Here is a 27,592-nt window from a genome sequence, read left to right as displayed (position 1 = left end):
TATGGAACAAATTATTTATTTGTAGCCAAAAAATAAATTGCAAGGAAAGAATTCCCCATCTATGGGGAAATTTGCCAATACATTAAAAAACAATAAAAACTACTTACGCATTTACCTTTTGACTCAGCCATCCCACTCCTAGGACTCAACACTGGAGACAATCCCTCTGACAGTATATAAATACACAAATAACAAGGTTTCTCACTGCAGCATTGTTTGTAAAATTGTGGAAAACGACCTATGTGTCCATATGTAAGAAATAAGGAAATGGTTGAATAAACTATTTTATACTACACAGTGGATTATGATGCAGTTTTTAAACAAAACAGATTTCTATGAACTGATGTGATTTCCAGAATATACTTTAAGAAAAAAAGAGCAAAGCTCAAAGAAATACCTATAGGATGGCACCCATCAAGTTAATATCCTGGTTTTGATGTAAAATATTAGCACCAGTGGAAAGTGAGTGGAGAATGTACACTAACTTTCTGTACTATTTTTACAACATTTATGTAACTCTGAAATTATTTCAAAATAAAAATAAAAAATTTTTCAAAAAATGCAAGTGACCAATAAATTTAACATATTAATCCTCGCCTAGTTTAGATGCAAATAGGGAGTTCCTGTTGTGGCGCAATGGAAACAAATCCAACTAGTATTCATGAAGATACAGGTTCGATCCCTGGCCTCGGTCAGAGTGGGGAGGGATCCCACATTGCTGTGGCTGTGGTATAGGCTGGCAGCGGAAGCTCCTATTTCACCCCTAGCCTGGGAAATTACATATGGCTTGGGTCGGCCCTAAAAAGAAAAAAAAAAAAAAAAAGATACAAATAAAAATATTAGGAGTTCCCTGGTGGATCAGCAGGTTAAGGATCTGGCATTGTCACTGCTGTGGTTCAGATTCAATACCTAGCCCGGGAATGTGATGCAGGTGAGCCTAAACAAATAAATAATGTATTAGCTTCCACTAGCAAAGTGACAAAAGGAAGCCAACATCTAGTGCTAGTGTTCTGGGGAAACAGGTTGTCTCCTAGGCTGGGAATGTAAACTGGTACTGCTTTGGAGAGCAACTTGCACCAAAATTTGAAATACATTGACTTTTAGAATTCTCTTGTGCCACAGCAGGTTGGGGATCCAGTGTTGTCACGGCAGCAGCTCAGATTGCTGCTGTGGCAGGGGTTCAATCCCTGGCCCAGGAACTTCCAGATGCTATGGGTGAAGCCAAAAAAAAAAAAAAAAACAAAAAAAAAAAAAAACAAAAAAAAAAACCAAACAAAAAAAACCCCAAAAATCACCTGACTCCACAATTCTACTTTTAGAAAATTTTATCCTTAAGTGTCAATCAGACAAGTATGCAGATTTATACAAGAATGTTCAGTTTAGGGTCGTTTAAACAGTGAAAGATAAAATAAATAACCAACTTGGCCATCTTCATGGCATACTCATATTATGCACGTAGTCATCAAAAATGATATAGATCCAGAGTTCCTGTCGTGGCTCAGTGGTTAACGAATCTGACTAGGAACCATGAGGTTGCGGGTTCGATCCCTGGCCTTGTTCAGTGGGTTAAGGACCCAGCGTTGCCATCAGCTGTGGTGTAGACGCCAGATGTGGCTGGGATCCCATGCTGCTGTGGCTGTGGCAAAGGCCAGTGGCTATAGCTCTGATTCAGCCCCTAGCCTGGGAACTTCCATATGCTGCAAATGCAGCCCTAAAAATACAAAAAAAAAAAAAAAGAATTTCAAGCTTCAATTTTAGTTAAAAAAAAAAGTTACCAAAACCATAAATAGTAAGTACTAATATCTTTATTATGGCGTAAAGCCTTATTTTCATACATTAACTCAATTTTACAGTAAAAACATCTTATGTACAACTGTAAAGAAACTGCTGCACAGATAGTTCCAACATAAAAATTGATTGTATTTTAAAAGTTCATTGAATTGATACCTAAATTGTAAAATATTTTCTCTGTAGAAAACAGTAAAAACAATAACATTTCCCAGGTTAGCTCAACAAGCCCATTTAAGCACATGGTAGCTGCAGTATACATTTATAAATATGGTTTGAATTCAGGGATTCAGGAAAAACTTTAGCTTCATTTATTTATTTATTTGGCCGCCCTGCAGCATATGGAGTTCCTGGCCCAGGGATCAGCTCCGAGCTATGCCACAGCTGCAGCACAGCTGGATCCTTTAACCCACCAGGCCTGACCGGGGACAGAACCGGCATCCCAGCACTTGATCCTGTTGTGCCACAGTGGGAACTCCATAGCTTCATGTATTGAAATAGTCATGTTTTCCTTAAAATTGAGTTTTGTAAAGTTAAATTCCCATCCATCTCTCCTCTCAACCCCCAATCTTGATTTTTGCCTGATGATTTTTCTTTAAGCTAATCCACATCAAGGTTTTAACTGTATTTTCCTAAAGGTACAGTGTCCTTTTAATCAACTTAATAAAGTACCCATTCCTATCCAAACCGAAACGTTTTGGTTGTTATTTCAGCAAAACCAGAAGCTAATAAAACATGATCCACAAGGCACATGACTTGTATGTCATCAAATACCTCCCCTTACTCCCTCTGGCTTGATGGGAAACCATGAGGTCAAGTGATAAAACTGACATGTGGATCAAGGAATAAAAGCCAAGAGAATGTGAGAACAGAAACATCTAGTCAGGATTCAAGTTCAGAGCTGAAATCCAAATAGAAAAAGGATGCTGCCTCAAGAATTAAGGAGCTGAGCTGGCTACCCGAGCCCCTTACTGCAGAGGTGACTGCTAAGTAGTTGGAAATAAAGAGCCAGTGAGAGAAATCAGGGCCTAGAAAGATTTCAGTTGTTCCAAATAATTAAATGAACACAAGACAGGCCATGTGTTTGAACTTCTCCTATCATAGTCTGTTTCCTGAGATTCCCAATACAGAATTTCTAGGAATTAAGTCAAGAAGACAAAGCTACACTGAAGCTCCTGCACCCCTTGCAAGGTTTCCCAGAAAAATCATTTGAGACCTCAGAGCAATACTGGGCCAGGGGCTATATTCCCTTCCTCAGTTCCCTCCAAGCAACAAATTAACTGTCTGTTAAAACGAAGACCCTAAATGGCTACAACCTTTCAATAGAGTAGCAGTCTATTAGAAAAAGACCCTATCCTGCAGCTATAAGAACTAGGCCTCATTGTACCTAAAAACTCCAGCTTGCCTCTTAGAAATTAAACTCTAGAAACAGTAAGGACTCGGTAAGTTTTCACCATTAAAGGGATGCTTTATCATGCATCTTCACCTGTTCCTCTCTTTGCCTTCTTCTCACATGTAGAAACTATTTTCAGTGGCTTTTTTTGATTCTTCTGCAAGTTTCTGCCCCCTACTCCCTTAGCTCCTTCTTGGTAAATGTTAATCTTCCAACCAGAGGTGAGTACATTATCAAGCACCATTTAACCCACCTCCTTGCTTATGAAGAAAGTTATGGGGCCACCTTATATACCTGGAATTCCTTAGACTTGCTTTCCAGTAAAACATGGAATTCACTGAAGCATGAATCATCTTATATTGAGAAGCTAAAAATGTACCAAAATGCACATAACAATGGCTAATCTATGTAATATCTCCTATCAAATGTATCACCATCCTCCAAATCTAGAGCATACACTGTGACACATCCCAGCTAAGTTTGCTTCAAAACATTGCTCAGTATTAATTCTCAGAAGACACATTATAGGACCACAGGAGTAATCATTAAGCAAGTGGCTGAGGAATCCCAATTACAGAACAAAGCCTTGAGTGCTCAGCGTGCTTCTCTAGAAACTGTCGATTCCCCATGGTATTCATTCAAGGAAGGACACTACTGAGACACTTCTAAGTACAGACAGATCAACTTAAAAAGTATCAGCAGATACATGCTTGATTTTACCTTGTAACCTATAGACAATGCACTAGGATAGGCAATGAATCCATATACCTTTTCAAAAGGAAAATTCGATACAGAAGTAGCAATAAAGTTATAAATGACAGTCATCAGAGGAAATAATTTAGATGAAGCTAGTCTCTCTCTTGAAGAGATGGGGACTGGGTAAGCGGTCAGGAAGGATAGACAATGTGCTTTTGACTTTGTATGAAAAACAACGTTCAGTTCCACGTTGGTGAACATGTTCTGTTTTTGCCGTGTAAATCCTCTACTTCAAATTACTGTCCAAACGCTTTGCTAAAACTCCGCTTCTGGCCTTTGTTTTGGAATCTGTTGCTTCTGCTGCCACCTCCTGATCGCTGTCCCCTGAAGTTTCTGTTTCCTTCCCGCTGTCCCCTGAAGCTTCTGTTTCCTTTCTGCTGTCCCCTGAAACCTCGACCGCCTTCCCGCTGTCCCCTGAAGCTTCGATAACCTTCCCGTGGTCCTTCCAGCTCTGGTTGCTCGGTGGCCACAGAGAGCTGCCAGCGTCGGGAATCATGCCATTTTTCCTGTTGAGAGATGGTTTTGTTTTTACCTGCTTCGATTTTTATCGAATTTAGTTTTAAAAGGCATGAGAAAGACAAGATTTTTACCCTTTTTCTAAAGAAAAACCAGATAACCTAAGTGCTTAAAGGTCACTGGTCAAAAATAAGTTTCACTGTAAGAAATACCCTCAACATTTTTTCATTTCAATCACTACAGGGTATCCCCAGCTGTCAGGTAATAAAACATATAGAGCTACCACCACACGCAGTCTCACAGCAGTACTGAATAAAAGACACAGCAATTAAATATATCTGTATAAACCCTGTGTAGCACATATGGAGAAAAAAGCTGGATAATATTTGAAATGCTGTCAAAAGGAAAATAGGAACACTAAGAGAAATACTAGACTAAAAAAGGCTAAGAGAAAAAAATACTAAAATGTAATTCTTAATTGTCATTAGTAGAGGGACTAGAGCAGTTGTTTTCCTATTATTCTGTATTTTAAAGAATAAACATTTTAACTTTAAATTACAATTTAGATAGGTTAACTTCAAAACCAAGAGAAAATAATACCTGTACTTCTGTTACTGCTGCAGTAGGGATATCAAAGCAAACACCCTAGAAATCAAAACAAATGCAAGTTAAGTCAGCCTTTGACAAGAATTATAAAATGTACATTAAGTGATATTCCCAAAGACCAAGTACTATGTTAAAACAAACAAACAAACAAACAAACCAGGTATCAGTTTTAGATAAACTTCAGACAAGCCCAATACATCATATCTCCCCAAAGCACAATAGCAAAAGGCCAAAGATATAAAAACAGGACTCAACACTACCTAGAACTGACTAGAAGCCATTTGTGACTATCACACTGTGCTAATTCTCATAGAGCTATTAGCTGAGGAGACAGAGGCTTGGAGAGGCTGACTCATTTGTCTGAGGCCCCTCAGCTGGTGAGAGCAGATTTTTAAAAATCTGGTAAGCATGGCTATAAAACCTTTTGTCTAAAACCATTAAAACACACTGCCTTCCATCAGAAAGAGGGGCTATTCGGGATGAACAAACTAAAAGCATAAAAATAAATGATCTTCTATTGTTAATTTTCTAGTTTTTTCATAATTCATTCTCCTCTGAAAAGTTTTTTAAAAATTAAATACCTTACGGGACACTATCTCTGATAATAAGCAATGCTGTCATCTCCAATTAAGTAGACTTTCTGTTTCCTAATTTTCACAAAACAGTCAAACACCCCCTGCAACTGACACAGGCACTCCTCTCCCCTGGCTGTTTTTTTTGTTGTTGTTTTGCCATTTTTGTCTTTTCTAGGGTGAAACCCATGGCATATGGAGGTTCCCAGGCTAGAGGTCTAAATTGGAGCTGCAGCTGCTGGCCGATGCCACAGCCACAGCAATGAGGGATCTGAGCCACATCTGTGACCTACACCACAGCTCACAGCAACGCCGGATCCTTAACCCACTAAGCGAGGCCAGGGATAGAACCCGAAACCTCATGGTTCCTAGTCGGATTCGTTAACCACTGAGTCATGAAGGGAACTCCTGTCTCTCTGTTTTTTTGTTTTTGTTTTTGTTTTTTTTTTGGCCATGCATGCATGCAATAAAGTACCCAAGCCAGGGACTGAACCCAAGCCATAGCAATGACAACATTGACTCCTTAACTGCTAGGCTACCAGGGAACTCCCTGGCTTTAACTGAAATATCTTGAGGAACATCCCTTCCGCCCAACAATTCACCCAATCATAACCATAGGCAACATCAGGTTACTAATGGATTTTTACCATTCGTGGGAATCTTCATTCATGTATTTAATAAGCATTCAATATCAGGCACTCAATGTGGTATAGAGACTACTAGAAAACAGTTTTTGCCCTAGAGTCGGTCAGTGCTCCTAAAGCTCTCAGTCAGCAAGCAAGCACAGCAAGGCAAAATTCACATGAATAAAGCTATGCCCTAAGAACTCTGGAGAATAGGCAGAGGTGCCCCTAACTCTGCCATTCAGCCAAAGGAAGCTTCAAAAAGACTTAAGACTCAGCCAAGTCATAAAGGATACTGTGGAGATGGGAAATACTATATAAACAGTGGATTGAGCAGACACTGAGGATGAAAGAAAGCAAGATGCACTTGTTTTCATTCCATTGTGGGAATGGAGGGTATTGGTAGTGAGGAGATAGAGATTAAGCCGGTGAGGGGGAGAGGAGCCAGCTTGCAAAGAATCTCATCCTCCATGTAAAAGCTGGGACTTTATCCCATGATTATGTGCTTAAGGAAGTGAACAACATGGGCAGACATGCAAGATAAACCCAATTTGGTTCACAAGGCCAGTAGTTCTCCAAGTATAGTCCATGCACCCCTAGAACTGAGATCTTTTTGGGGTTCCACAAAGTCAAAAAATATTTTCATAATACTACTAAAAATGTTTTCTGTCCTTTTCACTCTCATAGGGTGGAGAGGAGTTTCCCAGACACTACATTATATGTGATATCATTGCTCTGATGACTAATGAAATATGATATTCTTATGTTTTATTAGTATTTGAGTCTTAATTTCTAATACAGTGAACAATAAGATGTAACTCACATCAACAGACACTTTTCAGTGTCCCCAACATTTGTTACGAATGTAAAGAGGTCATGAGACTAAATGTTTGAGAACTGCTGTGTGAGTCTACGCCACTAACCGAGTGCAGAAGTCAGAAGAACACCAGGTTTGGAAGGCAAGATTTTAAATTTTGAATTCAGTTTTGACTAAGTTTGTTTTAAGTTGCTTAAGAAACCCCATCTGGACGGAGAAGTCAGGGAAACAGCTGGATCATCAAGTCTGACACTTCCTACAGATGGTTCAGGCTAGAGATACAGACAGGGAAACTGTCAGCGACTAAGTGGCAGCTGTGGGTCATGGGTGACACTGCGTGGAGAAGACGATGTGCCTTATCCCCAGAGAACAGGGAGAAGCTACGGAACCAAAGTGAGATCACAACAGAGCCCCGCCCCCCCCCCAGCCTTACCTGCTTTCCTTTGAGAAAGACCATTCCCTTCACTTTGGAATCAATATCCTCACCCAGTTGCTCTTTAAGTTCCTTCCAAGCATAACTAATGTTTGGCATTTCAATTGAGCACCGCAAGATCATGGTCACAAAACCCTACACAAGAAAGGGGATACAATGAAAGTCTCAAATACAAACATAATTGATAAACACCTGTCCTCATGTTTCTGAAATAATTATGGGAACATTCTTCCTGAAAGCAGAGTGCTTTCCCTGCCACCCTATCCTCTGCCGTTTAACCACAGGTCAAACTGGGGAACTCTGAATAAGACCAGTGGATTGTGCTAGGGCTGGTGTCCAGGTTGTGTTAACACTTGCAAAATGTTACCATTGGGGGAAACTGGCCAAGCGTACCAGGAATCTCTCTGTAGTAACTCTTACAACTTCATGTGAACCTATAATTATCTCAAAAATTTCAACTTAAAAAAAAAAAAGAAAAAAAGCATTAGCTTAAGTTTCTAGGTATGCTGGCTAAATGTATCATATGCACTTACTTATATGTTTCTATGATTGACGGATATTTTTGGATTAAAAAAACTGACATACAATTCACATACCATTTTTAAGTATACAATTAAGGGGGGTCTTAGTATATTCGCGGGATTTGCAGCCATTACCACTACCTAAATTCTAGAACAGGTGCCTCTACCCCCTAAAAAACTCACATTCACATTAGCAGTCACTGCAATCCCTAATCTAATCTAAATTCCTTTCTTTCTCTATGGATTTATATATATCATCACCCTTCATGTGAAAGTTAAAATAATTGGGAGGTTTCAATGGAAAACTCAGAAATTTGACAGGGACCCTTACCGCATCTGAGTTGATCAAAGAGCGCTGGTCCACTGATGTGGCACCTGAAATATGGGCCAGGGCTGCTGCCAGGGCTTCCACAGCTCCCTTCTCCTCTATCAGCTTCTCAGCTGACTGCTTGAAGTGACCAATCGCAGTAGGAGGCACAGAATCCAAAAGCCTATGTTTGATTGAGAGTATATTTGTTAGGAGAAAAGACAGTAGAAGTGGACAGACTTCATTTTCAAGACAACAGCATCAAGATAAATCAATAACTTCCAAACCAAATCCTACATATGTCCAACATCATTCTGATACAACATATACAATCATCACATTTCTGAATAAATCTATTCCTTTGACAGTCTCTAATTTCATCATCAAACCAAAATGATGATTTTTTTGTTTGTTTGTTTTTTGTCTTTTGTCCTTTTAGGGCACACCCATGGCTTAGGAAGGTTCCCAAGCTAGGGGTCTAATCGGAGCTGTTGCTGCTGGCCTATACCACAGCCACAGCAACACCAGATCCAAGCCACGTCTGTGACCTACACCACAGCTTATGGAAATACCAGATCCTTAACCCATGGAGCGAGGCCAGAGATGGAACCCGCAACCTCATGGTTCCTAGTCAGATTCGTTTCTGTGGTGCCATGACAGGAGCTCCAAAAAAAAAAAAAAAAATGTTTTTATCTTAAGGGAATAATAAGACAAATATTAAGATGTTCGTCACCTTAATATTTGTCAGAGAGTATAAACAATTTTAAAATGTGCACCAATATGGGAACTGGTTGGGAGTTCCCACTGTGGGTCAGGGGATTAAAAACTGACTAGTATCCATGAGAATGCAGGTTCGATCCCTGGCCTTTCAGTGGGTTAAGGATCTGGCGTTGCTACCAGCTGTGGTGCATGTAGGTCACAGATGCAGCTCAGATGTGGTCTTGCTGTGGCTGTGGTATGGGCCTGTAGCTGCAGCTCCAATTCAACCCCCAGCCTAGGAACTTCCAGATGCTGCAGGTATGCCCCTAAAAAGAAAAAGGGGGTGGTGGTGGGGACTGGTTAAGTAAACCATGAAACAGATACAATAAAATGTCATACTGCTGTTAGAAATGATGTTAATTACAGAAACAGACCCATGGACAAAGAGACTAGACTCCTGGTTGCAAGAGGGAGGGAGAGGGAGAGGAATGGACCTGGAGTTTGGGGATTATAGATGCAAACTATTACATTTAGAATGGATAGACAACGAGGTCCCACTGTATAGCATAGGGAACTATATCCCATCTCCTGGGATAAACCCTAATGGAAAGGAATAGGCACAACGTTGTAAATCGACTATACTTTAATAAACAAGTAAAATTAAATTTAAAAAGGAATATATATAAAAAAGGTATATATGTGTATAACAAAGCCAATTCACTGTACAACAGAAATTAGTACAACACCGTAAATCAACTATACTTTCACTAAATAAAAAATGCGAATTAATGCAGAACTTTCACAGTAAGCATGTGTCACTTTTAGAATCAGAAAATACCACAGCTATTTTCATTCTGAAATAAAACAGATTCAAATCAGGAGTTCCCGTCATGGCGCAGTGGTTAACATATCCGACTAGGAACCATGAGGTTGCGGGTTCGGTCCCTGCCCTTGCTCAGTGGGTTAACGATCCGGCGTTGCCGTGAGCTATGGTGTAGGTTGCAGACGCGGCTCAGATCCCAAGTTGCTGTGGCTGTGGCATAGGCCAATGACTACAGCTCCAATTTGACTCCTAGCCTGGGAACCTCCATGTGCTTCAAGTGCGGCCCTAAAAAAGAAAAAAAAAAAAAAAAAAAAGAAGAAGAAGAAAATAAAATTTAAAAGGCCAAATCTCGTTACTGTACAAAGACCTTGGAGTTCCCGTTGTGGCAACAGCAGAAACAAATCTAACTAGTAACCATGAGGTTGCGGGCTCAATCTCTGGCCTCACTCAATGGGTTAAGGGGATCTGGCACTGCTGTGAGCTGTGGTGTAGGTCAAAGACATGGGTCAGATTCTGCGTTGCTGTGGCACAGGCCAGCAGCTGTAGCTCCGATTCAGTCCCTAGCCCCGGAACCTCCATATGCTGCAAGTGCAGCCCTAAAACAAAAACACAAAGACCTGCAGTAAAAAGAGCAAGCACTAAAGCAGACAACAGTAATCATGGGGAACATACCTGATGGCATCTTTACTAGAAGCTTTTATTATCTCTGTTGGAGAAGGAACACCTATTCGTTTAAATTTAATCCCCTACAAGAAAAAGAGCCATAATTTAATGGACAACATGACCATCAATTGTTTCCCTTGAGATTAGCAGTCTCCCAATTTCCTAATATTTATCAAACACATTTCTTACACATTTAAAAGATAAACCTTTTACTTTAGAAAGGTTTTAGATTTACCGAAAAGTTGTAAAGACAGCAAAGACTCTGCTCCACTCCTTGTAAGCAAGTCACTCAGTGTAGTCCACTGAAGTTGTTTTTTTTTAATGGCCACACCTGAGGCATATGGAAGTTCCCTGGCCAGGGATAAAATCAAGCCAGAGCTTCAACCGACACCACAGCTACAGTAACACAATGGATCTTTGACCCACTGTTGCCCAGCCACAGACAGAATTGGAGCCTTCACGGAGAGAAAGCTGGATGGATAACCCACTGTACCTCAGCAGCAACTCCCTAAAATTTATCCTTTTGACATATTCTTGATCTTTTGGTTTTCAAGCAATTCCTACAATTCCCTAAATCTACACTTAAATATTTCTAGTGTGTTCATGTTAACCACTGTCTGAAAATTGCCTTTCAAGCATAAAAACACCTTTTGTTATTATAAATAGGAAAACAAAACCACCGCTTTCAAATGCAAAGTTATTTCAAAATGGGCTTTTAGCATAGGACAACATATAAAACATAGCTTTCAAGCTTTCGCATAGTAGAAATAAATAATTTAAAGTCAATAAAAACTGGAGTTCCCATCGTGGCACAGGGGAAACGATTCTGACTAGGTACGATGAGGTTGCAGGTTCAATCCCTGGCACTCGCTCAGTGGGTTAAGGATCCAGTGTTGCTATGGGCTATGGTGTGGGTTGCAGATGTGGCTCGGATCCCATGTTGTTGTGGCTGTGGCTACAGCTCTGATTGGACCCCTGGCCTGGGAACCTCCATATGGCACAAATGCGACCCCCCCAAAAGTCAGTAAAAACTGAATAAAGAGACCCAGGACTGACTTTAGAACTCAACATTTGCTGAATTAAAGGGTAAGAAAATAGTTTTACCGCTTTTTGCTCCACTAGGGTTAACTGATATTCTTCCTTGTGCTGATAAAAGCAGATGCAAATCCCAGTCCTTCCAGCTCTACCTGTACGCCCAGAGCGATGAATGTAGGACTCCACATCCTATTGAGGTAAAATAAAATACATCAGTGACACTGAAAAACAGAGAAAAAGACCTGTAGCCTATAGAGAGACAAGTGTGGTGGTTATACACCTGTGTGTGTGCATGTGCCTATGTGCTAGGGTCCTCAGTAGGTCAATTATCCCATGAGCTAATCAGCAAAAAAACACTGTCTAAATAGCACTGTTCAGTAGAATCATAATTTTTTAAAATTTTAAAGCTGCACCCATAGCACATGGAGGTTCCCAATCCAGGGATCGAATCTGAGGTGCAGCAACACCAGATCCTTACCCTACTGTGCTGGCTTGGGATCAAACCTGCACTGCCATAGAGACAATGCCAGATCCTTAACCAGCTATACCACAATGGGAACTCCTAGAACCATAATTCCAATAGTCAGATTTCTAGTAATCACACTAGTTTTTTAAAAAGTCAAATTAATGTTAGTATCATTTTATTTAACTCAATATCCAAGTTTTATTATCATTTCAATATGCTATTTATACAAGTTATCAGATATTTTCATTCTTTTTCCAGACTTAAATCCACCATACACAGTAGGAAGTTAGAAGAAGAAGAAAAAAAAAACCAATGTGCATTTAACGCAGCACACACGTCAGTTAAGACTAGCTGCATTTCAAGTGCTGAACAGTTGCACATGGTTATATACTGGACAGCACAGGTGTGTAGACTCACTTAAACAAGGTCTAATGCCACCCGCTTATGAGACTTCCTTTATAAGAAATGGTGACTTCATAGTAATGTATTTTTCCATCACTATAAACAATTTTTAATCCTGAGGGATTTGCTAAATTGAGAGGAGGTTATAGGGGCTTCATGCTTGAAGTGATGAGAAGTTTGTTCATTCCACAGAAAAGAAAATCATGGATTTGCACAACAGACTTGTGGTTGCCAAGGGGGAGGGGAGGGAGTGGGGTGGTTGGGGAGCTTGGGGTTAATAGATGCAGACTATTGGCTTTGGAATGGATTAGCAATGAGATCTTGCTGCGTAGCACTGGGGACTATGTCTAGTCACTTATGATGGAGCATGGTAATGTGCGAAAATAGAATGTGTACATGTATGTGTAACTGGGTCACCATGCTGTACAGTAGGAAAAAAAATTGTATTGGGGAAATAACTATTAAAAAATAATAATAAAAAAAAGGTTAAAAAAAAAAAGTTTGTTCAGACCAACTTGTATGTAAGTGAAGCACTGTTCATATCACATAAACCATAGGAGATTCCCATCACCCACAAACCCAAGCAGTTTTAACCAGAGGCTATTAACTACACAGGCCTTTTCTCCCTTCTCCATCCTCCACTTCATGAGTTTATCGAACCTACCACCATCCCATCTAAGTCTTGCCCATCTTTGAGTCTAGTTCAAAACTGCACTATCCCCATGAAGCCATTCAGGACTCCCCTCTGACCAAAAACTAATATTTCCTACCTTGAACCACTGACCACACTTCCACTAAAATGTCAGTTCTGAGGCGGGTGAGGGCTCATGACAGGCTCATTTTAAAATCACCCTTAGCATCCTGGCACCAAAGATAAAGCTATTACTAATCACATGAAAGGAAGTGATACAACCTCAAATCTGTAACAAACAAAAGAAACAACAAAATAAAATGTAAGTATAAAACACTTACCTTTGGTGGACAACTCTGTACAACCAGATCAACCTCAGGGATGTCTAACCCACGTGCAGCAACATTGGTTGCAACCAAAACTCCAAAATCGCCATTTCTAAAACCCTTCAGGGTGATTTCCCTTTGCTTCTGTGGAATATCTCCATGTAACGACTGGGCATCCTGCAAAAGAGATAAACTGGCTTAAGAATACCAAATCCTACAACACAGGTGCCATCAAATTCACCAATTAGGCCTCTAAAGACGTTCATATTTTGGTGATATTTCTGCTGAAAATAATACAACGAGGAAAACATGTGCCTTACATGGACAAGCCTCAAAACTATTTCCAATCCTTGGTCATTAAAGCAGCTGTATCCAACCATATTTAGAAGACACAGAACACCAGATAAAGAGTGACCAAATACTTTGTCAGGGTAACCTTAGGTTTGAGCCACCTTTTCTTTCTTCGTCTGTGAGATGAGATGGGCAGACTAAGACTATTCAGTGAAAATGCTTTCTCCCAAACAAAAGGAAGGGAGGGGAAGAACCAACCTGCCTCACGGCCGCATTCTGTGACAACTCCTGGGCTTCTTTCTTGGTTTCACAGAAGATGATAGTGCGCCCTTGATAACCACTGTACACTCGGATTACATCCCCGATAACTGCTGCCCTTTGGGTCCAGTGGCACTTGATAGCCAGATGCTATAAAAGAGGAGAAAAAGATCTAGTTAGTAATGCCTACCTGGAACCTAAAACCACCTGCTCAACACTAATGACACTAGAAGCAATTATTTAAGCCTGACTAGAGCAAACTTTGCCACCACTACTTAGAGAACAAAATTCAACCATTAAAGCAGAAAGAGTACTTGGCTTCTTTATCCATTTTCTGACCTAACCAGGAAAATGCAGGAAAGTAAATGCTGTTCCCTAGATTGCTACAGGAGACCAAATAATTGACAAGAAAAATCTGCTTTGTCTTTTCATTCACTTAAAAATGTAGGAGTTCCTGCTATGGCGCAACAGGATTGGCAGCATCTCTGCAACTCCAGGATGCAGGTTTGATCTCCTGCCTGGCAGAGTGGGTTAAAGGATCCATCATTGCCGCAGCTGCAGTGCAGATTGCAGCTGTGGCTGAGCTCTGGTCCCGGGCCTGAGAACTCCACATGCCAAAGGGTGGCCAAAAAAAAAAAAAAAGAAATAAAGAAAGAAACAAAGAAAAAAAAAAAAAAAAAAACGCAGTCAGTATTCAGTTTCTGTACTGGTCTAGTCCTTGGATGCAATGAATTCATCTAGATACCATGCCCCAAGGTGAAAATGGCTTCAACACAAACACTAGGGTTCTCTGCTGCTCTCTAGTGAATAAACTCTAGGTGTAATTTCTTTGTGTTTACACAATTCAGAGACTTAGGTTCCAAAAGATTCTAAAATCAGACTACCAGATAATAAAATTTACAAAACATATATGAGAATATAACCTTACTTGGCTTTTCAAATGGGATTTTAGTATTTATCTGGAAAAGGAGTTTGTATTTGTCAATCTTAATACTACCAGGCAGGCAAAAAAATTATATACAATTTAGTACTAATTCTAGCAACTGAATGAATCATTTACCTCCACAGTTATTGCTGTTTTTTGAGTCTTCTTACCAATCAGGTCCACCTGTTCATATGTAGATTTCATGTATTTCTTAGCAACATTATATACCCAATGAGGGCAAGTTGCAGAAAAAAGCAAGGTTTGGGGATTGTCTTCTGAATCTTTGAGGGGAAAAAAAAAGTCAGTATGAATAAATAATTCAGACAAGCATACATAAAATTCCACTTCACTCAATTCCTCCCAGGCCTGTAATATTCTACAGGAAACACTTGAAGCAAAACCAGGCATTGAGGACACGAAAATGAAAGACACAGAGGCTCCTAGTGAGTAAAGAAATACTCCCTAAAATAACTTAGGTAAAGGGTCTTTTGAAATATCCAAAGTAGTTTTAAAGTTACTTTGCTTTTTAACCATTGGCCTTTACGAAACATGAGGGAAATCAGTCCTTTACATGGAGACCTACTAACTGGTGACCGACCAATTTAAATCACTGAGTAAATAATCTATAATAAACAACAGAACAGACTCTATACTCATCTACACTCCCAAGCACTTCCTCAACATTTTGTGGTTAGAATTCTACTCATTCTTTACGGTCAGGTACTAAAAATTACTTCCCAACTTCATTTTGGGGGGGGGGGGGCGTTGCTCGTAGAATATACCATTATACTTTCATTTATTTCAAACGGCAGCATAACTGATAAAATCCCTTTGGTGAGTAACCTGACAATGTATATTAAGGAACATTAACCTTTCAATTCAGTAGTTTCATTTCCAGAAATCTATCCTTAAGAACTAATATTGATGTTTGAAAAAAGCTGTCTACATAAAAATACCTGCAAGCAGATTTGTAGTATGTAAAAATTAAAATATGTAGATAGATTAAATCATGGCATAAACAGTTCATGGAGTTTTATGTGTACAGTAAGATCACAGTTAACATACACACAATAGCAGAGCAGGAAGAAACATAACAAAAGCAAAGTATACCAACCTGTTTGTTTGTTTGTTTGTTTGAATTTTCTCAATTGCAATTATGTAGCAATCAAGGAAATTTTTTGGGGGGAGATCCTCTTAGGGCCGCACCATGGCATAAAGAAGTTTCCAGGCTAGGGGTTGAATTTGGAACTGTAGCCTCTGGCCTACACCACAGCCACAGCAATGTGGGATCTGAGATGTCTGCAACCTATACCACAGCTCATGGCAATGCTGGATCCTTAACCCACTGAGTGAGGCCAGGGATCAAACCCATGTCCTCATGGATACTAGATGGGTTCATTACTGCTGAGCCACAATGAGAACTCCAGAAGTGTTTTTTTAAGTTTTCCGGGATAAAGTCAGTCGCCTGTCAATTTCCTAAAGCTTCATTTGACTCTTAGCAAACTACCTAACCACTGTCCTCCCTCTGATTCCTTATACCAGTTCTTGAATGTGGAGGTTACCTTTCTTGTATGCCACACATAAAATCTCTTCCACTTGATCAGCAAAGCCCATGTCCAACATCTGGTCAACTTCATCCAGGACAACATGCTTAAGTTTGGTGAGATCCAGCTTGTTATTCTGCAGGTGGTCCTTAATACGACCTGGTGTCCCAACTAAGATATCAATTCCATTCCGCATGCGATCAACTGTAAAGAACAACAATGATAAAATACGCTGCATTTTTAAGTCCTTTTATTAATCTATATATTTATTTTATTCTAAAACATTAAGTACAAATATAAGGTAATATGTTAAATACTGAAGATAAAGAAAGCCTGCCTATAGCAAAATGAGGCAGAGATCCAAGGTCCTTGGCAGATAAAAAGAGGAACTTTGATTCTTGACTTTCTGGCTCTTGGACTCTGTCCTCTAGGGCGCAGTAAGGTACCACTTCGGCCTTTAGATAAACGCAGATAAATACAAAAGTCCTAAGAACCGTATACACTATCTGACACGTCATCATGCAGGACCATATGCTGGACCATCTTTAAACAATAACGACAAAAGAAAACCACCACAAATGACTAGATCAGGTAGGTAAAGCCAGATGTCAAGGTCAGAAGAAATCCAATCAGGGTATCCAACAGTAGATGGCATTTTGCATTTTCTCCCCTCACTTTTGGATTTACTTACTCTGTCCTCCATAGGGAGTTCCACCATAAAAACAAGCCACAGCCAGCTTTTTCGTGATGTCACTGAAGTCTCTGCTTACTTGACTTGCCAACTCCCTCGTGGGTGCAAGAACCAGTACCTGAAAAGGAAAAACTAATAATAGAATCCAAAGTACTATGCAGTATGTGTTTCTTAACAAATTTGGGATGCACCAGAAGGTTCAACCCATCCTAAGAATGATTTTCAAAGCATCTATAATGTGCTTTGCCATGTACTACGGTGTGAGAGGATAGTAAATGTAATTTTTTTTTTGGCTTTAGGGCCACACCCATGGCCTATGGAAGTTCCTGGGCTAGGGGTCAAATTGGAGTTACAGCTGCCAGCCTACACCACAGCCATATTGAGTCCCATCTATGAACTACACCACAGCTCACAGCAACGCTGGATCCTTAATCCACTGAACAAGGCTGGGGATTGAACCTGCATCCTCATGGATACTAGTTGGATTTGTTTCTGCTGCACCACAATGGAAACTCCTATAATGAGGTTTCCAACAAATCTATTCCCAATAAAAGCTTGTGATCTTACCAATCAGAAGAGAAGTATGTGCCCAAATTTATAGTGCTCCAAGGTTGCACAGAGCAGGATGGAGGAACTGGGGTATGTTTCACAGATGCTAGTACTTAAAGACCAGCATTCCAATAAAGGAATAGTTTGTGCAAGGAATTAATACTGCCAATGTTAACAGCAGCTAATGTCTGAGCTTTTACTATGTGTCAGGACCTACTAAAATGCTTATTTTCATTTAATTCTCACAAGTTACCGCACACACAACTACACCATAAAATTGCATTATAATACAATTTATTATAACACACAATAGAACTCTAAAATCAAAAGACAGGCATTTCCTGGTGGCTCAGTGGATTAGGATCTGGTGTTGCAACTGCTGTGGGGAAAGTTCAATCCCTGCCTGGGTAACTTCCACATGCTATGGGTATGGCCATATAATTTTAAAAATTAAAATAAATATAAATAAAATAGCTAAGTTAAAAACAAAACAACAACAACAACAACAACAAAGGCAGAGCCAGGAATTTAAATTTGGGTAGCTAGGCTACAAAATCTATAGTCTGAACCTCTATACAAGAGTGAATTGGAATTGGAATGGAAGTCAGACAAGTTAAGGCAGGGCCAATATGGTGAGGGGCTTTAAATCCCAGAGCAGGACACACAGCACAAAACCATGACAGATCCTCAAGGAAGGTAACAGCATGAAATAAATATGATTTAAAAACAACCTAATACATTCATCCACAGATGTTTACAGAACACCCACTATATGCCAGGCACTATTCTAGGTGCTGGTTCATCTGTTTACTGCTGCTGTAACTATACACAAATAGAGCCGCAAACAAATTAATTAATTAGGAGTCAGCATTGACAATGAAGGCCAGCAAATGAGTGAAGAGAGGTCAGAAAGTCAGGGAAAGAACCCAAAGCCAAGGCATGAACATAGGCAATTCAGTGAGGTTAAGTTCTGTCTAGGAGTTCCCGTAGTGGCTCATTGGAAACGAACCTGAGGAGCATCCTGGAGGATGCAGGTTTGATCCCTGGCCTTGCTCTCTGGGTTAAAGATCTAATGCTGCTGTGAGCTGTGGTGTAGGTAGTAGGCGTGGCTTGGATCTGCTGTGGCTGTGGCTGTGGCATAGGCCAGTGGCTATAGCTCAGATTAGACCTCTAGCCTGGGAACCTCCACATGCCACAGGTACAACCATAAGACCGGAGGAAAAAAAAAAAAAAAAGGAAAAAGAAGGTCTGTCAAATACAGGGTTTTCTAGAAACAAGCTCAATAAGCACCATCCTGATCATGGGGCTTGGCCTTTTCACCTAAGTAGGCCTCTTATTCAGGCATCTCTCTCTTTTTTTTTTTTTTTTTTTTGGCATGTGCAAGCATGTGTAAGTTCCCTGACCAAGGATCAAACCCATGCCACAGCAGCAACCTGAGCAAGTGCAGTGAGAACACTAGCTTCTTAACCCACTGTGTCATTAGGCAACTCCCAAGCATCTCTATTAAATGTGCTTTCTCCATTTTAGGCAAAAATGGAGACACCTGACCAATTGTGTGAGCTCTAAGGACATATAAGAGTTTGAAAGAAACATGATGAGCATTAGCAATATAGGTTTTCACCACCACAGTACAGATTACAGTATTTAAATATATATATTCTTAAAAGAATTATTCTCATCTACCTTCAGATAAGATCTATAGTACATACCAAAAAAAGGATTTAAGGAGAACTCAATTAAAAACAACAGGGTAGGAGTTCCCATCATGATGCAACAAAAACGGATCCGACTAGGAACCATGAGGTTGCAGGTTTGATCCCTGGCCTCGTTCAGTGGGTTAAGGATCCGGCATTGCCATAAGTTGTGGTATCGGTTGCAGACGCAGCTTGGATCTGGTGTTGCTGTGGCTGTGGCAGAGGCTGGCAACAACAGCTCTGATAGCCTGGGAACCGCCATATGCTGCAGGTGCAGCCCTAAAAAAAAAAAACAAAAAACAAAAAACAAAAAACAACAAAACAAAACAGGGTATGTAATGATGCCCAAGCAGTATCTCTCTTCCTGTGCAGATCTAAAACTCCCAAGGACTGTGTTAGAGATATTTACCTGAGGGGCACGGCCTCTCTTCCGGTCTTGTAGTTCTCCCTGAAGTTTCTCAATCAAAGGGATGGCAAAGGAGAATGTCTTCCCAGTTCCTGTCCGTGCCTGTGCAATCAGGTCCTTCCCGCTATAGACATGGTGAAACGTCTTTGCTTGTATGGGAAACAGGAAGGTCACTCCACGGGCTGTGAACAAATTAATTGTGTTATCTGATACTGTAATTCTTAAAATTCCAGCCACACTGGAACATCAAAGCATACCCATGCTCCTGGTTCTGCAGAATTATGAAATTCTACCTTTTGGTCAACATCTACCAAGTCAAGTTCAAATCTATTCTGGCAGTGAAGAATCTGCTTGACTAAAAAATATCAATAAACTTTAAAGCACCACATCATAGTAAATACTTCTTTGTATCTTAGGAAAGCTCACCCACAGGCCAGCACAAGCCTAAAAATCAGGTGCTTTGCTATCTCAATTGCAGGGTACCCTACTCAGAAAACACCTAAGAGCATCTCTGACTTCCTACAGGTTTATAGGCACAGTGACAAAATAAGTTCTGAGTCAGGCTGGTATCATTAACCTAGAGATGCCTCAAGAAGTGGAAAAGGGTAAAAAAGAAAATACCAATATGGCATCAACTATTTAACTGCACCAGCACTATCAGTCATTACTGATATACAGTAATATATACAGAGAGAGAGAGATACAGAGAGGCAGTGAAGGCCATCACTCGTATAGTCATGCACTGAATATACAGATCTACTTCATTATATGGTTGCATATATTGTCCAAATAAGAACGTCTCCCAGTTCATCCCAACAAAAACAGGGGAATGCTTCCAAAGAATATGTTCTAACATGCAGTATTTCCAAGAATATTACCTTTGAGAAGTTTAATCGTTTCTTCAGATATGGGAAAATTAGAGAAAGCTCCTTCTTTTTGCTCCACAGATATTTCCTGTTAAAGGCCACAGGGGAAAAAAAAAAAAAAACAAACAGTAAATTTACCCCTATAGGTTAAATACAGAAAGCCTTCTGAGAAAGAAACTATTCTAAAACATCCCTTCTAAATCAACCGAAAAGACAAAAACTTCTGCAGGTAAATCAAGATTTGAAAAGGAAATACAGGAGTTCTTGCTGTGGCTCAGTGGGTTAAGAATCCAACCAGTATCCATAAGGAGGCGGATTAGAATCCTGGCCACGCTCAGTGGATCAAGGATCTGGTGCTACTATGAGCTGTGGTGTAGGTCTCAGACGCAGCTTGGATGTGGTGTTGCAGGCAGCTGCAACTCTGATTCGATCCCTAGCCCAGGAACTTCCAAATGCCCCAAGTGTGGCCCTAAAAAGATAAAAAGGAGGAAAAGGAAGGGAAGGGGAGGGGAGGGGAGAGGAGGGAAGGGAATGAAAGGGAAAGGAAAGGGAAAGAATCTACAAAACCCTAACAACAACAACAAAAAAAACTGGTAGCAAAAACACACAGCACATTTATACCAGGTGTGGCTGGCAAAGGTAGATTTAGCCTCCACTGAGAACCTTTTCACAGTCATTCCAAACTAACAACACATTGTTGAACAGGTTATTAACCCCTTCCCATAGCAACATCTCTCATATATCTATCCATAGAAAATACGGAACAAACATAATGATCATATTGGCACCATTTGAGAGAAAGAAATCTGAATGCCCAACAGAGGAATAATTAAGTGAATTTCTAAACATTTATATGATGGGTAATATAACCACTAAAAATATTTAACATTTAAAAATGGGGAAAATGCCTATATAAAAATTTAGGCAGGGAGTTTCCACTGTGGCGCAAAGAGATCAGCAGCATCTTGGAAGCCCTGGGACGCAGGTTGGATCCCCAGCCTGGCACAGTGGCTTAAGGATCTGAGAGCTTGGGTGAAAACTGTCACTTGGATCTGATCCTTCGCCTGGGGACTCCATATACTGCGGAGCAGTCAAAAAGAAAGAAAAAAAGAAAAAAAAAATATATATATGCAAGGTAAGAAAAGGCAAGTTACAAGACTATATATAGTACAATCCTGTTCTGATTTTTAAAAAAATTTTTTGGCCACACCTGCAGCATGTGGAAGTTCTCAGGCCAGGAAGTTTCAGATGGGAGCCACTTCAGTGACAATGCCAGGTCCTTAATCTACTGTTCCACACACAAGAGAACTGTATATATTTTTTATAATCAAGAAAAAATTTTAAATGTTGATCAAGACCTATGGCAAACAGAAAATTATTTATTAGAATTAGGATTTTGGAGTTCCTGTCGTGGCTCAGTGGATAGGCCAGAAGCTATAGCTTGAATTATACCCCTAGTCTGGGAACCTCCACATGCCACGGGTGTGGCCCCCAAAAAAAGCAAAAAAAAAAAAAAAAAAGAATTAGGATTTTCCTTTGGAGTTCCCATCGTGGCTCAGCAGTTAGCAAACCGGGTTAGCATCCATGAGGACGAAGGTTCGATCACTGTCCTCGCTCAGTGAGTTAAGGATCCAGCATTGCTGCGGCTGTGGCATAGCCTGGTGGCTTTGGCTCCAATTCGACCCCTGGCCTGGGATCCTCCATATACCGTAGGTGCGGCCCTAAAAAAGACAAAAGACCAAAAAAAAAAAAAGAGTTAGGATTTTTCTTTGATGACTGTTTCTGAAAGATAACAGTATTAGCTTCCAAACGGACATTTAAGCATACTATTCAACTCAAATTAACGGCCTAATGGCCTATACAAAAAGACTTATGCAATCAAGCAAGCACCCTTTTGGGGTTCCCACTTAATTATGACTCATTAGGCTAAACCCCTGAGAGGGAAAAAGGAGCATATCTGCATAACTATACCCTTCCTGCTGATTTCTGAAGTAAGTAGACTGAGTATGGAGAGAAGACTTTCCCTAAACTTAAACAGATCTGCTTAGCTGCAAAGGAGGCCTTCTGACACTCATTAAGATGAATTCTCACCTTGAGGCTCAAGGGACCCCCACCACCACCACCACCACATGAAGTGCTGACATGTCGAATTTCCTCCCACTATTAAATACGTGTACCAATTACATACTTATCTGAAACAACATTGAAAGATACATTCTACATATTAAAATGCAACTTTACCTGCTCTAACTCACTGTTGCTCTCTTCAGTGGCAGCTTCCTTGGAGTCAGAGTCAAGTCCAGAATGAGAGAATCCATTCTTCAGGTTTGCGCTTTTCTCTCCAATTCCTCCATTCATTTCTTTTTCTTTCTTCATCTTCTTGGGCTTAGGAGCATCTATTTCTTCCACAGAAGGCTCTTCATTTTTTATTACTTTTTTGGTTTTAGGAGAAACAACTTCCTTTTCCAAAGCCTCCTTTGATTTTTTCGCACTTTTGGTTTTAGGAGAAATAATGTCATCTTGAGGTGGCTCCTCTTTCTTTTTAGCCTTTTTGGATTTAGGAGAATCCACGTCAACTTCAGAAGGCCCTGCTTTCTTTTTAACTTTTTTAGCTTTGGGGGAAATCACTTCTTCCATTTCTTCTGCCTTTTCAGTCTTACTAGATTTTGGCTTCTCCTTTCTACCTTTCTAAAAAATTAATAAAGACAATACAAACAATGAACAAAGTATTGATACACTTGTGTAATACATCAATTCTGGATTATTTCAAGGTCACGTTATTATCAACGACACAATTTGGGGGCATTTTCCAACACGTGTGCTTTCACCTTGCAAAAAGGTAAAAATTAAACAGTATGTTTTTTATACCATTTTTTGGCCATATGGAAATAAGCCTATACCAATAGTTTCATAAGCCTAGAAGAGAATGCCTCTTGGTAACTATACAATTCATGTTGGTCAAATAAGTGGCAAAATCAAATATTCACAAGGGACCTGGAGTTGCTCATGGGATTCTCCAACATGTTCCAACAACATACAGTAGAGAAAGTGATCAAGAACAAGTTAATTTGATTCTGATACACAAATGAGACCATGTATAGCCACAGACGGATGTTAAAATTTCTTTCTCTGCTAGAATTCCTCTTCAGGCAAAACGGGGGTTCATAATATTTGCCTTGCCTACCTCACAAATGCCAATGAGTTTACATAGACACTTTACGAATCAAAAACGTATAAAGACCCACAACCTATCACTCCGTGAATAAAAAAGATATATCTAATTTAAAGGAAAAACAAAGCACATGTTACAAGAAAACGGAATGAGTGAAATCTCAGAACCAAACCAGACAATGGCTCCTGCTTGAAATGTCTGACCCTCTCCAACTTCTCATATTTTTGAAAACTTTGTATTACTGAAAACAACTGGAAAGGTGTTTTAGCCTCTATTAAAACCTCTCTAGCAGAGCCCCAGGTCAACTCCAGAAGTGAGACTTTACACTGAGCTGAAACCTGCCTCCCTGCAATTTCAGGCCTAGCCTCTGTCCTTAATCTCTCCCACACGACCCATCCTTCAGACAGCTGAAAAATAATCTGGTCTCCTCCATCTCAAAGCTTTATTTCTTTCATCCCTTGCTTCCATCAAACGAGGCTGGATTTCCAATTCCGGTGGTCTCCTTTGGAAAGCAATAGAGTATGGTCATGTCCCTTCTAATTTCAGCATCCCATAATTTAACAAGTTGCAAGGCAGGTAAACCAGGACCACTTCCTCCCCACCTGTGAGCACAAGTCTGTGCTACCTCGGCTTCCTACAACACCAAAACATTGTTTTTGTAGAAATTCCCCATCAAAAAGACCCAGAAACAGCAAGGAGAGAAAATTTTAAGTCGTATACAAGTTCAGGGACAATCTTTGCTCTCAGTGACCTTATCTCAGAGCAGAGACTCAGTCACAGGTTAAATCGCTATCTAAGGAAGTAAGAGCGGGAGGCAGCTATCGAGGTAATTGCACACGGTGTGCAGTTAAGCATCAATACATGTCTTTACATTTCCAAGGAAAATATGGCTAAAAATATTAAGAGGGACTGAACTTATCTTCTAAGGGCCGCTTCCCGGAAAACAAGTAGTACCTCCCTACTATGGTAAAAAAATGTCACTGCGGACGCCGCCCACGTGTGCGGATGGCCTTATGGGCTGGCCAGCCCAGCTGAAAGCTTTAAATCCCTACCTACAATTCCCTCCGCGCACACTCACGCCGGGAGATATCAGTCTGGGCCAAAACGTGGGGGCCTAACCGTGACCGTTCTACTTTGCTCACCCGGTGCGGAGCGCCCAGACTCAGAGACCACGTGGGACACCCGGCCGGCTCTCCAGCTGCGATCGCCCCCCCCACCGGACCTCCGGGCAGTGCGCCCACCGCCCGCGGAGAGCACCGACCACTCTCCCGCGCCCCTTGGCCGAAACCCACGCCGATCTCCGGCCAAGTCGGGTCCGCGCCTCGCGCCGCCAGCCCAGGCCCCTCATCTCAGAGCCCCTTGTCCTGCCTTGCCCCAGGTCCCTCGGCCCTCGGTGGTACCTTCTCATTTTGCTTTCGCGGCATCTCCACTTTTGCCGTGGCGGTTTCTGACTCCAAATCCGCGTCACTACGAAGTTTCCCCGGCATCACTCTGCACCTGCTGGGTAGGCCGACCGATCTCGTCAACCGCGTGGAGAGGAAGAGAGAGCCCAACCTTTTTAGCCCACCCAGCTCCCGTCACTTCCTGTAGCAGAGTTCATCCTGCGGAAGCGGAAGTTCCCCAGGGAGGCGGCGGCACATGTGGTTCCAAAGCAGCTGCAGCTCACGCCGGCTGGTGTGAGTTGAGTGTTTACAGTGCCTGAACTAGAAGCCACCCTCAGAAGGGTAAACGGAAGGAACCGCAAAGGTTGGCTTTATTGTCGTTAAAACACTGGCGAGATTTTCGCTAGCCTCGGCCTGATATTGGAAGATTTTTAGCTGTTTTTGAGTGGCGCCTTTTCAGTGCTTTATTTTAGATTGCTAGCCTTGGCAAGCTCCTTTCACGAGCAGATGCGCAGGACGTATATTCTTGGTTATCCTGTGGAAACGTCACACTTGAAAGGAGACGCCCAGACTCACTGGCCTCGATAGTAACTGGAGTTCTGTCAGGTCTGGTCATTTTTGCGTGCACTCACCGTACCTCCCCCTGAGCATTCACCATGTCAGGTATGAGAAACAAGGCTAGGATTCAGCACAGAAGCCTTGCCTTCAAGACGTTTTATAGGCTGGGTGGAAATAGACGAGTGTCAGTTGTTTTGAAGGCACAGACAGGCAACTGAACCGGCCTTGGGGCCTGAAGAAAGGATCCCCAAACCACGTGGACCTCTATTAGAAAATACAGGGGCTCTCAGTCTTGCATAATGTGGACACTATACGAATTCAAGCAGTTGAGGAAAAGTGGTATATTGAATAATCTGTGACAGTATCGCTAAACTTCCTGTGAAGAACTAGTGAGACAAAGAACTGGGAGCCAATTCATCATGAAATCATTTTAAAAAATCGGTTGAGGGAGTTCCTGTTGTGGCTCAGTGGTTAACGAATCTGACTAGGAACCATGAGGTCTCAGGTTCGATCCCTGGCCTTGCTCAGTGGGTTAAGGATCTGGTGTGGCCGTGAGCTGTGGTGCAGGTCGCAGACGCGGCTCGGATCCTGTGTTGCTGTGTCTCTGGTGTAGGCCGGTGGCTACAGCTCCGATTGGACCCCTAGCCTGGGAACCTCCATATGCCGCAGGAGCGGCCCTCAAAAGGGAAAAAAAAAAAAAAAAAATCGGTTGAGGAGTTCCCACAGTGGCACATTAAGTTAACTGTCCAGCATGTCTCTGTGGAGTTGCAGTTTAGATCCCCCAGCAGGCACAGTGGGTTAAGGATCTGGTGTTGTCACATGTGGCATAGACTGCAGATTACAGCTGAGTCTTGGATTCCATCCCTGGCCCAGGAACTTCCACATGCCAACAGGTGCAGCAAAAAATGGGGTGGGTTGGGGGTGTGTGTGTGTGTGTGCGCGCGCGCATGTGAAATCTTCCCTGGCCTTGTAAACCTTCATCATCTTGCTCTGATTTTTGGATATGTTTCTTAATCTGAACCCGAGTTTCTCATGCATAATGGAGCTGGCAAAATTAATATAATGGACACACACAGACACACAAAAGAGCTCCCATTATGGCTCAGTGGTTAATGAATCCGACTAGGAACCATAAGGTTTCGGGTTCGATCCTTGGCCTCGCCTAGTGGGTTAAGAATCTGGTGTTGCCGTGGGCTGTGATGCAGGTCAAGGCAGCTGGGATCTGCATTGTTGTGGCTGTGGCACAGGCCAGGGGCTACAGCTCCGATTAGACCCCTAGCCTAGGAACCTCCATATGCCGTGGGTATGGCCCTAGAAAAGACAAAAATAAATAAATAATAATAATAATATATATATATATATAAAACGAATCAAAAGAGTGCAGCAGTACCTGGCACATACAGCACAGTAAATAAGAGCTATTAAAACTCATAAGCGTGTCAAGATTTGTGGAAAGACAATTCAAAATTAATCATTTTATGACAAAGGAAAATGCTGGAAGTTTTATTTATGTATTTCATAAGATTAATTTTACTGCACTTTTAATCTGACAGTTTAAAGGAAATTTTTTTTCACAAATTATTGATGTTTCACAGTTGTCAATTTTTTACCAGATAAATTTATATAAATATACAATGATGCTTTAACTCACACTCTGTGACATCCTTGAGCCAGGAGTTTTGATTTATCCATCTTTGCATCCTTAAGATTTTGGACAGTGCCCATTACACATTAGCCTGTCACTAGTAGTGGGGCAAGAAAGGAACCCTTTGAAGAAAATTTTAGCTGTATGCCCAGGCAGGAAAGCAGTTAGGAATCTGCAGTCTCGTTAATAAACCACAAAATTTCATGAGACTGCTGCGCATAGTACAGGGATATTTTTATTACCAACAGATGTTCAACAACAGAGTAAGCCCCGGACACTACTAAATGGAATATT

The 27,592-nt window shown here is 41.1% G+C and overlaps 1 protein-coding gene across 1 annotated transcript; it reads right to left on the bottom strand.

Annotated features, from left to right (window-relative positions):
* Nucleotides 1-1,789: 1,789 nt before the first annotated feature.
* DDX21 (DExD-box helicase 21) lies at nt 1,790-25,257 on the bottom strand. The gene is made up of 15 exons (XM_005657387.4): nt 25,114-25,257; nt 22,783-23,229; nt 20,554-20,629; nt 19,679-19,857; nt 17,027-17,144; nt 16,354-16,539; nt 14,927-15,072; nt 13,867-14,016; nt 13,333-13,494; nt 11,562-11,681; nt 10,467-10,540; nt 8,297-8,456; nt 7,445-7,579; nt 4,994-5,038; nt 1,790-4,443 (listed from the first exon to the last, which is right to left on the bottom strand). Exons 1-15 carry the CDS (start codon nt 25,198-25,200, stop codon nt 4,174-4,176), a joined length of 2,355 nt encoding a protein of 784 aa, XP_005657444.1. The 5' UTR covers nt 25,201-25,257; the 3' UTR covers nt 1,790-4,173.
* Nucleotides 25,258-27,592: the final 2,335 nt, after the last annotated feature.

This window comes from Sus scrofa, chromosome 14 (genome assembly GCF_054392235.1).
Source record: "Sus scrofa isolate SSC_HxYL_T2T_F1_AM1 chromosome 14, Sscrofa_HxYL_maternal_Yorkshire_Landrace_v2.0, whole genome shotgun sequence".
Classification (NCBI taxonomy): domain Eukaryota; kingdom Metazoa; phylum Chordata; class Mammalia; order Artiodactyla; family Suidae; genus Sus; species Sus scrofa.
The sequence above is the reverse complement of the archived record's forward strand: the minus strand, read 5'-3'. Positions and strand labels throughout refer to the sequence as shown.

Excerpts from the sequence above, each read along its gene's own strand:
- DDX21 (XM_005657387.4), bottom strand. The coding sequence starts at position 25,200 with ATGCCGGGGAAACTTCGTAGTGACGCGGATTTGGAGTCAGAAACCGCC. Across the intron at positions 19,858-20,553 it reads AACGATTAAACTTCTCAAAG|CCCGTGGAGTGACCTTCCTG; the intron begins GTAATATTCTTG and ends ATTTGTTCACAG. Across the intron at positions 10,541-11,561 it reads CCCTAGTGGAGCAAAAAGCG|GGGATTAAATTTAAACGAAT; the intron begins GTAAAACTATTT and ends TTTTTCTTGTAG.